At 29.3% G+C, this 13,106-nt stretch overlaps 1 protein-coding gene across 6 annotated transcripts; it reads left to right on the top strand.

Moving 5' to 3' along the window:
* Nucleotides 1-388: 388 nt before the first annotated feature.
* Pi3K68D (phosphatidylinositol-4-phosphate 3-kinase catalytic subunit Pi3K68D) lies at nucleotides 389-12,110 on the top strand. 6 transcript variants are annotated; one of them, XM_069109209.1, is made up of 27 exons: nucleotides 389-629; nucleotides 746-830; nucleotides 1,354-1,601; nucleotides 1,686-1,895; nucleotides 1,995-2,232; nucleotides 2,326-2,376; nucleotides 2,561-2,822; nucleotides 2,904-3,124; nucleotides 3,205-3,310; nucleotides 3,391-3,549; nucleotides 3,635-3,864; nucleotides 3,937-4,036; nucleotides 4,135-4,554; nucleotides 4,640-4,841; nucleotides 4,964-5,137; nucleotides 5,207-5,467; nucleotides 5,543-5,731; nucleotides 5,849-6,074; nucleotides 6,148-6,294; nucleotides 6,380-6,628; nucleotides 6,700-7,136; nucleotides 7,209-7,365; nucleotides 7,979-8,214; nucleotides 8,329-8,529; nucleotides 9,431-9,627; nucleotides 9,705-9,952; nucleotides 10,045-12,110. In XM_069109209.1, the coding sequence occupies exons 3-27, from the start codon at nucleotides 1,354-1,356 to the stop codon at nucleotides 10,216-10,218; spliced, it is 5,343 nt and encodes a 1,780-aa protein (XP_068965310.1). In that variant the 5' UTR covers nucleotides 389-629; nucleotides 746-830; the 3' UTR covers nucleotides 10,219-12,110. The 6 variants fall into 6 exon arrangements, with proteins under 6 accessions (XP_068965310.1, XP_068965309.1, XP_068965311.1 ...); XM_069109208.1 differs by having other exon boundaries at nucleotides 746-909; XM_069109210.1 differs by having other exon boundaries at nucleotides 389-830; nucleotides 1,998-2,232.
* The last annotated feature ends 996 nt before the right edge of the window (nucleotides 12,111-13,106 follow it).

Raw genomic sequence — 13,106 nt, 5'->3', positions numbered from 1 at the left:
TGACACAATTTGACAAATTTTCAATTTTTATTTTCTTGAAAATAGAGCACCATATGAAAAAATGTTATTCCATATTTTCGGTTTATTTTTCCCCACAAAATTATCCTGTTCTCTATTATACCACAACTAGACATCTTGTATAAAAAAAGAATAAAATTAACGGACATAATCTTTCGCATAAGAAGGTTCACATATAGAGCTATACATATTATTAACACAACTTATATATATATATATATATATATATATATAGATAGATAGATAGATAGATAGATAGATAGATAGATAGATAGATAGATAGATAGATACTCCTAACTGTAAACAATCCTACGCGTTCCATGTATAAATCAGCTTTAATCAAATAAGGTTCGCTGTTCAGGTTAAATAGATTAACCATCCAAATAGTCGATACACCGGAAAGAGTTAATGTAACCTAACTGTATACCGTCACCACTTTCAATTACATCCGCACCATAACCAGTCTTTCGTTACATCGTATCGTTGTATTGATTGTAAGACGTATCGTGCACGTATATACGATACATTTATTGTATGTACATACGATACACTTATTGTGTCTTCTACTTCTACTCTACCAGTACGTTGTCTATCCGTGGCAGCAGCTTCAAGTCAGTGCACTTTTCGATTTGTGTACACATAGTATCTACGTGTGTACAGTTAGTACAGTAGGTTGTTTGTACACGACAGCTAATTATACGATTGAAAATGTCATTTCCTTGATTAGGTGACAGTGCTTTTTCTCAGACTGTATTGGTCTTTTGCTTGAAGATTTTTCAACAGCGAGACACTTCGCTGAAAATAATGCTAGGGTGAGCCGTAAATCTGTTTACCTAGACGCATAATATTCCTGGAACTTTAAATTGATAATGCAGCCCTTTAAATGATAAGGTCTATACCAACAATATGTTTCTTTCACTTTTATTAATTCATGTGATACATGATTACACCCAATGTTGAGAAATTTCTTTTTGATATACTTTTTTTATCTTCTTCATCACATAATTTTAATACATAGAACTACGTTATTAAGATATATATGTGTAAATTAGTAAGATATATAATAATAACATAAAACTATGTTATTGTATTAATAAATTAATGTTATTATTTAATTTAATTTCGTTAACAATGTATGAAAATACTTACGTGAATGCACTTCAGGTATAGGTTAAAGTGTATTTAAAATATACGTATTGTGTTTATATTATTAGTAGCTTATTCATACTAGTTTGTCATATTTACATCTTGAATATTCGTACATATATATATATTAATTTTCTTTACACTTCCGTCTTTCTTTAATGTGGTAACAAGCTTTTAATTTAATTTTAGATGTCACACTACAGTAGAAATACAAGTACTCAAAGATCTGCGATGATTGATTATGAACGTCAATTCCAAGAGGATTTAGAACTTGCTCAGGCAATGAGTTTGGAGAGTCTGGCACTAGAAAAATTTAAGTTACAAAAGCAACGATCAGATTTTAATAATATTCAGCAACAATGTGTTCCACAGAGTGATGGAAACAGCACTGTACATAGTAGTTCATCAGAAAGAGATAACACACAACAAACCGAAAAGTAAATGAAATTTGTATCATTTTTATTTTATCATATATTTATTGCACAAATTAGAATGAATTTATAATAACAAAAATTATATAGATTTCAGTGTAGAAGTAGACCAAGGCCTGGTTCCTGTAATACTAATCAATCTAGAAATGCTGTGATATTAGCACCGCCACCAGTTCCATCTAGAAGAAATTCAACAACAGCCACCACAAGTCAAGAACATACTGTTGATTTGATTACATTTACAAGTCCAGTGAAGCAAGATAATTTAAATGATTATTGTTCACCTCCACCTCCACCTTCGTAAGAATACAATTAATCACTCTGACAAATTATAAATTTTATAAAAACATTGGAGAATTATTAGTTAATAGTTATTAATTAATAATTACTTTTCCATAGCAGAAAAGCGACTGTAGAGCCAAGATGGGAAACTCATCCCTCATTATTGAAAAAACAAGGGAGAGTGTCACGTAGCACTAGTTCTGCAGGTTATCATTCTCGAGACTTCCGATATCAATCACTTTCTCCAGGGCCTAGATCTTCCACTGCGCCTTGTACACCAGGAACCCCAAAAATTAGTCCTGTTATGTCAAGATCTAGTAGTATTAACAGTAATGTACCTGATATAACGCCACAGGTAAATATCATATCTTCATCAGTATTCAGTGGTTAATGTGGAATATGTTTTTTTTTTTTGTTGTAACGATAATTTTGTTAATGATTCTTGCAGCCTGCATGGAATCTTAATGATTTAAAAAATTTTTTTCTTACTCATTCTCAGGTATATATTATGTATAAATCTTACATTCAGTTTAATATCTTCAACTATCAATTTAATAATGTCGGGTATAAAAATATTAGTTTTAAGTTTATCTGTAACTCTTTTTTAAAGTAATTTTTTAAAAGACAAACATTCAATAATATTCATCATTTTTTTAAGAATAAATATTGATAATTTTTTACAGATACCTCCACTACCTATGAATTATAGACCAAGTATTACTCCTTCTATATGTGGTGTCCAAAAACCTACATTTTGTATGGATGACGAACAGCTGAATGTATTAAAAGTGATAGAGAAGAAGCCAAATAATAATCTTATAGATTTGAGTTCTTTTGATCAAGTAGATGATAAAACAAATGTTCGGGTTAGTGTACTAGAAGCATTTGATCCATTACTTGTTAAGATTGAAGATCAGAATGATAGCACACAGGGACATAAAGATGGTAATATTTTGTTAAAATTTATAAAAAAAATAAAATAATTGTATAAATATTTAATAATAATAGTATGATGTGTTTAAGCAGAAATACAATCGCAAGTGAGTGGATCAGTGTATGATCCATTCGATCCTTTTGATTACATGTATAGCACAAATGAAAGTGTTAATTCAGATCCAGTATATGTTGCTGTGGAAAAGTCTGCTAAATCTCCAGCAGTATCTCCAGCTGCACCACCACCACTACCTCCTAGAAATTCATCAGCTTGGAATACTATTGAAAGAAGAAGGACTTCCTTAGATAGAAGAGTAAATATTCTAAATGTTTAATTACTTAAATAAATAATTAATAACTAAAGTTTTAATTATCTTCATCGTTTATATCACAGAAACGACAAACACGCTTGTATGAAAATGTAACAGTGAGAAAAACTAGACCATCACTTCATGATTGCGATCTTAGAGCTTTCTATGACATGATCAAATCTGTTCGAAGTTAGTAAAGTATAAGTAAACAATTTAGTATTTTCATAGAATTTACAATACATGTATATTAATTGACAAAATATGTTCAGGTGAATTTCCGTTCAATGATCCCAGTACAAACATTGGACATGTAATCAGTCCAATGATGGAAAGTTTATATCCTGAAGGCACAAGTATAAAATTAGTTGTACATCCACAGTTAATGGATTCTGACGAAAATACTCCGTCCATTTCTTTTACATGCGATGGTAAATTTACACACATAGAATTTATAATAAAAAATTTATGAAATAAATTTCAACAATTTAACATATAAAACACATCTTTTTTCAGTAAATTGTAGTGTTGAGCATGTTATTCTTAATGTCGCTTGTTCCTTAGAAGATGAAGATATAGTAAATATAGAGAAATATTGTCTGAGAGTATGGGGTTTAGCAGAATATTTTGCATCTAATACAACTTTAGCTCAGTACGAATATATACATCAATGTATCAAATTAGAAAAAGATATTGAATTAGCTATCCTAACTAAAGCGCAAATAAAACGGTCTATAACACGAACAGTAAGTATTTTTTTGAATGTAAGGATATTTTAATTAATAATTAATGTTATACGTATACAATTTTGTTTAAAGCTTCAAGATGATAATCGTGATCAATGTCTCAAGTTAGAAGATATTCTTCCAAATGAACCAGTACAACCTATTTCGTACGATACACTTCTTATTTTATTAGGTATGAAAACAAAAAATAATTTTTATGAAATTATTATTATACAAAAAAATGTGAAATATTTAAATAATAGTTACGCATTTTCATATAAAAAATTGTAGAAACTGTAGAAAAAGAAATGGAACGTGTGGAAACTGCTGCCATACATTTAGCAACTACTAATCATGGTTCCAGTCTTTTACCACAATTGCAACCCCGTAGTGTTGTGCAAGCGGTAAAAGCAGTATGTGCGTTAATGGGAAACATAGAGACATTTGAAATTACCGAAGCTGTTGATAATTTCGTAAATGCATGTTGTCAATTTTTACCTCAAGTTCATACAACAAATATAGAGTGCAAGAAACCAGAAATTCTGCATGAAGATGGTGATTATTCCGTAGTGACATTAAGAACAAAATTTCCAGATGTTATTGCATCTCATTGTCGAAAAATTCGTGATGCAATTCAAGATCTTGTAGAAACTTACTGTCATGCATTTAGGGTCGATTTTGAATTAAATAGCAGGGGAGAAGTTCCAACAAGTAAGAACATTAGAATTATAAAATTTCATTTTGACAGATAATGAATTATAGAAATGATTAATTTTATTATATTTTTGTATAATAGATACATTAATATCGTCTGAGGTATTAGATACCATCCTAGTTCGTGTTGGAGCATTACATAGACTGCCAGGATCATGGAAACATGATGATTATATCATCGCAACTCAAATATTTCATGGAACAAGACCTGTTGGAAATCCAGTTTTATCTGAACCTATGGCAGTCAGTTCTAATTTTCATCCAAGAATTTTATTTAATTCATGGTAATAATATTGAAAGCTACTATTAAATAACATTACTGTTACTTTTAATTGATGAGAAATATTACTATTATTTTATTACTTCTATTACTATTAATAATAAAATTAACTATTACTATACTAAGGCTAGAATTTCGTGGGATAAGCGTATGTCAAGTACCAAGAGAAGCAAGATTAGTGTTAGTTTTATATGGCCGTACATTGCAACCTACTGATCATGAATCTAATTCATCAGCAGAAAATACCATGCAAAAAGAAGAATTGGGATGGGGAGCTATACAATTTTTCGATTATGAAGGGTAATTGATTACATCTATTAAAGTGAGAAAGTATTTTACTATATGTTTTTTTTATATTTTTACTTACAGAGTTATGAGTCAAGGAAGCTTTTTCTTGTCACTTTGGCCAGCAATTGCTGATAAAAGATTAGGCCCTGCCCCAGCAGCTGGGATTCATCCTCATGGAGATACGCATGCTATTATTGGTGTAGAATTACCTGATTATGGTGGCAGAGTATTATTTCCTACAGAATTACGTGATTATGATGTAGAATCGCTTGATTTTAATTCATTGGATCAGAACACACAAGAATTGTTAATAGATATCACACAGCAAACTACATTTTCAAGGTATAAATATATTTTTGAATTACAAATATTAATAATAAACTATTGATATCTATTAATTAATTAATTTTTTAATAGACCACTTGTTGAAGAAAGAGAAATTTTATGGGAAAAACGACATTATTTGCACAATAGACCTGAAGCTTTACCTAAAGTACTTTTAGCTGCACATAGTTGGGATTGGGCATGTTTGCCTGATCTTCATGCATCTCTTAGAATTTGGAATCCTTTACCTCCTGTCCAAGCTCTGCAATTATTGTTACCTTGGTATATATATATATATTTTAATGTTTTAAATATATATGTTCCAATGTTCTAAATATATATATGTATATGTATGTGAGATTGTTGATAATTGTACAACTAATCAAAGATACTTTATAGTTTTCCAGATATGAAAGTTAGAGAAATGGCAGTTGGATGGATTCGAGAACTGAGTAATGATGAACTTGTAGATTACTTACCTCAATTATTACAAGCGTTAAAGCACGAAACATATGAAACGTCCCCTCTTACAAAGTTTTTATTAGAACGAGCTTTACTTTCTCCGCGGGTAGCTCATCACATCTATTGGTTACTAACGCAAGCGTTACCAGGGCAAAGTCCTCAAGTAATTCAGATTGGAATAATTTTCTTTTACTTTAGAAAGTTAAACAAGTATATTTAGTGTACTCTATTTTCAGAATTCTGCTGAAACTACACCAGAGGATGATAAAAATATTAGTTCAGCACGTTATCATAGAAGGTTACAATTGATGTTACGAGCGTTATTAGCCGTCATTGGGGATGCACTAAGAAATAGTTTTCTTACGCAACAATTACTCGTTAAAGTAAAATATTTCCTCTCCTTCTTTCTTTAACGTATATTTTTGTATAAATTACTAAATGTTAACGGTGTAACTCATAATATTGTAGAATTTATATGAAGTAGCGGAAAATATTAAGCAAACGAAAGAATCATTACGACTAGATGCGCTCAAAATTGGTTTACAAAATATACATTGTCAATTAATGGAAGATGATGGCACCTGTTTACCGTTGTCTCCTAGTAAACAAGTATTTGGTATAAATGTACAAAGCTGCTCATACTTTCCATCATTTACACTTCCATTGAAAATCAACTTTATTAGCTGTGATGATGTAATTTGTCCAGCGATTTTTAAAGTATGTTTAATTAACAAATACCTACTGCTATAATTTATTATGATTTATTCTATACTAAAATAATCTTGAAGGTTGGAGATGATTTACAACAAGATATGTTAACTCTTCAAATGATGCGCATAATGGATAAACTTTGGTTAAAAGAAGGTCTTGATCTTAAAATGGTAACATTTGCTTGCGTACCTACTGGATACAAACGTGGGATGATAGAAATGGTTACAAATGCAGAGACGTTGAGAAAAATACAGGTTGAGTTTGGCCTAACTGGATCATTTAAAGATCGACCTATTGCCGAATGGTTGGCAAAACATAATCCTTCAGAGTTGGAGTATGAACGAGCAGTAGAAAACTTTACTGCATCTTGTGCGGGTTATAGTGTTGCTACCTATATCTTAGGAATTTGTGATAGACATAACGACAATATTATGTTAAAAACATCAGGTCACCTGTTTCATATTGATTTTGGGAAATTCTTAGGTGATGCTCAAATGTTTGGAAATTTTAAAAGGTAAATGTATCCTTATTTATATATATTCACTACTTATAAAAGTAAATTATAATCTTTCATGTTTTTAATTAGGGATAGGACACCATTTGTATTGACATCTGATATGGCTTATGTTATAAATGGTGGAGATAAGCCATCAGCTAAGTTCCATCATTTCGTGGATTTGTGTTGTCAAGCATTTAATGTAGTGCGGAAGCATGGAAATCTAATTCTTCATCTTTTTGGATTGGTACGTCTATTCCTGTTATATTGTATATGTTAAGGATTTTGTGTCATTACAATTTAAAAATTTATATCGAAATATTATTAAACAGTAGTCTATTCGTTTACTATAAAAGACCTAACTTGTTTACAAAATTGAATTAAAAAGGCAAAAAAAATAGTTTGAACTTTTTTCTGGTATTATAATTTAAACCATTACTGTGTTATGACAACAATAAAACCGCAACGGAAGGACCTATCCACGCGTTTTATCAGAAAGTGGTCCGCCTATCACGCTAAACTATATACAGTGCGTAGTTAATTAGCGTTTATCGTCTGAGGTTCCGTAATATCGAACAATGCAGCAGTTTTAATCATTTATGCGTAAAGCAAACAAGCGACGAACAATATATTAATAACAAACGGTTATAATATTAACTTTAAAAATATCGTAGAAGTTATTGTATCATAAATCATTTTAACAGACAAGAGCATAGGTGTTAAAAATGGATGATTTATTGCTTCAAAAAAATAACATGACTGATTTATATAAATCACATGTTATACAACAAAAGCTTAGTGACATTGAAATCAAAGAATTGGTGAACAAATCTAAAATGAATAATTATACAAATTCACAGATGACTTCGTCTGGCATTCCTGGTGTGACTGTGGATGCAGTTAGTTATGTACAAAAAGCTCTTCTTCCAGAGCAAACAAATCCTGAAGCAGCTGCAACATTTGCCCGAATGATAGAAAGTTCACTTAAAAGTTGGTTTACACAGTTCAACTTTTTTCTACATAATTTAGCACAACTTAGATTTTCGGGCGACCATAATGATGGAGCATTATTATCTTTTATACCACGTACATATACGTAAGTTTGTTAATATACTTTTTAATATTTGCTCTTAAATGTAAATTTAAAATTTAAAATTATATTTCTTAAAGTACATTGAATGTTTAAAAGATGTCTATATGTTCACTGTAGAATGCAGCAGGAAGGTCAGTTAACAAGTGTTCAAGTGCACGGCTACCAAAAACGATATGATCCTGAAAAATATTATATGTATATCTTGCGTATACAACGGAAAGGTCATGCAGATCCTACTTATTTATTCCGATCATATAAGGAATTTTGTGAATTCTATCAAAAATTGTGCATTCACTTTCCTCTTGCAAAACTTGCTAGGTAAGTAAAATATATTTTATTGCACTTTTATGTTATGACACGATTTTTATAGTATAAATTAAAATACATATTACAGTTGTTAATCAACAACAATATATTAATAATAATTCATATAATATCATATGTGATTCATGTCTGTAGAGATTATACATATATAGTAATTTAATTTATCTACATCATTTTATATCTCATAGTCTAGATTATTCGACATATTGAATCCAATGCAAATCATTTATTAGTTTATCTTATTTCTTTATTGTTAGGATGAAGACTTGAATTGTTTAATATCATTGCTAACAGTTTTCTTGTTATTTATATTGTTATTTATGTCTTTCTGCGATTGTGATTCAGTTTGTGATATTCTTCGATAAAATTCGGGCGCAATCGATTTTCTAGACGAAGCTTTTTGTATCAATACTTGAGCACGGAAACGTTTAATAATACCCATTTTTAATTTGATATTCTTTTCTAAAACAATGCAGAATTAAATCTTATGTGTATATATATTTTTTAATTTGATAATAATACATACCTACTTTTTAGTATAAAATGTATATTCAAATACTTCAAACAAATGTACAATCAATAGTACAAACTTCAATAAGTGTAAACATAAAATGATAATGCGTTTTATTATTGCTACTTGAATTGTTTGATAGATTTTTATAATATGTTATCAGAATTTTGTGTTATCTTATATTTCGTATTATCTAATCAGATTAGTATCTTTGATATAAAAAAAGTTCCTTTGAAGCCAAATTTACAAGAATAATTTAGATGTTACTTTATCTTCGTGAGTAATTGTAATTAGTCATAATTCATGAAAAATTGATACAGTTTATTTGTAAAATATAAAAATAGCATTATATGATTAATGTAAATAGATATTTATTTTACATAGCTTACCAAGTGGTATAAGTGTTGGAAGATCTAACATAAAGCAAGTTGCTGATAAACGACGAGCGGATATTGAGAAATTCCTTGTAAGTTTATTCAAGATGGCACCAGAAATTTCTCAAAGTGATTTAGTATACACTTTCTTTCATCCTTTGTTGAGAGATCAACAAAATGCAGATATTCATTTACGTAAAGTAAAAGGTATACACTTTTTTTCACAATGTGGCTATCTAATATTTGAAGATATCATAAATGTTATTATCATCTTCTTTTATTAGTTGGCAATTGGTGGGCTGAAAAACGTGTAAGAGATAATGTACAGAACGGACAAATTAAGATGTCTCTTCACTATACACGTGGAGCATTTTATGTGATGGTCTATCATGCAAGAGGGTTACCCAAAGTAGCAAATTGTCAGGAACCAAATACATATGTTAAAGTTTACCTTAAACCTGATCCTACAAAAAAGACAAAGCGGAAAACAAAAGTTGTAAAGAAAAATTGTCATCCTTCGTTTATGGAAATGGTAATGAATTTAAATAAATAAATCAGTAGCTGCTGTTTCTTTTTGGTTAAGTTAAAATTCTTGGATGTATAATATGTATATGTTCATCACAGTTGGAATATAGAATGGCTCTAGACGTGATTAAAGAGAGAACTCTGGAAGCTACAATATGGAATCATGACACATTACAAGAAAATGAATTTCTTGGTGGAATACGCTTACCTCTTGGACGTATCGATTTAACAACCGAAACAATTGAGTGGTTTTCGCTTGGAAGTATTCGATGAATGAATTGTTCAATGAACGAATTAACAAATTGAAAAGGAGATTTATTAATGCTCACGATTTGTTCTCGATAAGAGTAAACAAAATGTAATTCTATCGCACAATACTAATTATAATATTTCTATACTATGCACGCAATAGTGCAATAAAAAAATAGTGTTTATGTATCACTATGAATGACATTGATACATGCTTTCATGTTTAGGGAAGACGTTTCTTAAAAAGTTAGCTAACGTCGTACAATCCATTATACATATAAAATCATATTCAATTGTGACATTGTAACAGCACATGAACAGAAGAGGCATATTTCATAAAATTATTCTGCCTTTGCAAGAAATTGCTAAAATATGACAAGTAATGAATTTGAATTTTGCTTTACAAGTATTTGATGGAAATTATTAAAAAGCATAGACCAGTAAGTTTACAGTAGGAAATTTTATTGGGATCTTAATAAGGATTTGATAAACAGGTTCTTATGAAAGATATTTTATGCTGTTTCTACCGAGAGATACTTTCTAAGTATGATATATATTAATAATTGTAAATTAAAACTTTATTATGCTACTCCATTGTAACAAAATCAAATACAAGATTTCCTAAATAGCGAGATGTAACAATATAGATCTTTATAAGTGCGTAATATTGCTCGATTATAAGTTATTTGCCTACAGTGAAGAGGGGAGACATTTTTTACTTTCGTATAAAAATTTTAAATTATATATAAAAATCAAAATATGTCTATATAAAATAGCAAAATCTATATAAAGGGAAAATTGCATATGTTGGTGTGTATTTAAGGGATATTTTATCCTGAAAAAGGAGAATGAAATTATGTAAATATGCTTTAAAATTTATAAATGTTTTGTAATCAGTCTACGTATTGTGAATATATTTTATGTTGGTTCTTTAGATAAATAGTATATACTATAACGAAAATGAAAGTTTGTGTTAATACATTATCGACGGGAGATTATTAAATATTAATTTGATTATACATGTAATACATTAATATTTTTCTATCACTTTTATTTTATAGAAGAATTTTATTACGGAACTTTACTATGGACAGTTTGACTATCATAATTTATTATGAAACTAATAATATTACAAAGCGCAAAATACAATTAATATAATTCTTCTATTATTACATTTCTTCTAGCCTTCTGTCGTTAGTGTATTAATGTAATTAATTTCGATCTAATCTTTCGTTATAAATATGTTTAAAATACAATGAGATAATTTAATAGTACAAGTTGCACCGTTTCTTCGCAATTAATAAAATTTTTAATATTATAATTGTGAGAAAGGAATTGCGCTAATAAAATGCTCAAACTTTGTGCTTCTGCATTATAAAATGCTTTTGCATGTGCTTTCTATAATCTTTACATTGTGACATAAAATCATGTAAATTTGGATAATTTATTTATATTTTGAATTTACTTTTGTTTCTTTAATCATGTGACATAAATATAAACAAAAATAATTCAATATTGGATTTCAATCATTTCCTTAATATTTTCATGATCAGCCAAAAAATTAGAATCTTTTTTACGCCCTCCGTAATTCCCCACGGCGAACATAGCAATCATTATAAAAGATTCGTCAGTGCCAATATCACCGATGAAGTACAGGATAGATGTTACATTTATAATGTCGATTTATCAACGTCTTGCTGGCCTATCGGTATAATTGCTAAGAATTTTTGTATCTGTCGCTGCTCTGCGACACCCGAGGTGTGCGAGCGCGGGCCCTGTTGTCACCTTTGATATCTGCAGCCATGAAAAGCAAAGTTGAACCTTTACATAAGCCAGCCTCTCCCCTACGATGAAGGTCAAAGTATAAAATGATCTGTCTCACTGATTTTTGAAACTTTACTTTTTTATTACAAAATCTCTATTATTTACATTGTGTTATTTATTTACATTGTTTTATTTATTTACATTGTTATTTATTTACATTGTGTTATTTATTTACATCATGTTATTTATTTACATTGTGTTGTCAATGTATTATATTAGTGCATTACATAGCATATAGAATTTGTAATATTTGAATTAGTCTTAATAACCTTGTCCTTTATTACTATATATAAAGTCTTAAATACAAGTTCTCATCAATAATTAAACACTTTATAAATTACTTAACTTTATTCCTTTTTTGGCATTAAGCCAAAACAATTTGAAACTATAAATTCGATATCTACAAATTTGATATTTAAAGCTAACTACAGTTCAGTTTTTTGATTTACTGGAGATTCCCCTATTGCAGCTCCTTGGTGTCACAGCAAGCCGATCCTGTAACATACAAAAGAATAAAGTTTATTAACAAATTGCGAAATGTATTAACACATAGCGTAAGATTTATTCTAGTATTGTTGATTAGATGAGTTTGAATGAATAAGTTTATTCTAATATTAAGTTTTAAGTAAATTGTGTGCGAAAACTTGATGAATCATGAAATTAATTTCAAACAATAAAATAAAAATTGATTTGTAATATTCGGATAATCAAAAAAATTACCACTTCAATCTGTTGTATCATAATAAGATTAGAGTACAATTAAGTACGTATTGCAGAAGTATAGAACTCTATACTCAATACGCAAAATGTTCTGTTCTCTGCATTATTTGTAATTTCATAAGGAAACAGTATGAAACATCAGATGACCGTCAAAAAGATGACACCAAAAAGTATTGAATATCAGATCTATTCTGTACCTCGTTGGTGATATTATCGATTTTTTTATCATTTTCCACATTACCGATTATAGCGCAGAATAAGATTACAACATTCACAGCGGAGAAAATTGGGATTAAAACATGAAAATTTATTTATTTCTCAGAAATAGTATGTGGAACAATATATAGGAAAAAGGTATTGTTATAAAT

The sequence above is a fragment of the Bombus flavifrons genome, chromosome 3, assembly GCF_040668555.2.
Source record: "Bombus flavifrons isolate JBK064 chromosome 3, iyBomFlav1_principal, whole genome shotgun sequence".
NCBI classification, from domain to species: domain Eukaryota; kingdom Metazoa; phylum Arthropoda; class Insecta; order Hymenoptera; family Apidae; genus Bombus; species Bombus flavifrons.
This window is presented reverse-complemented; position numbering and strand designations above follow the sequence as displayed.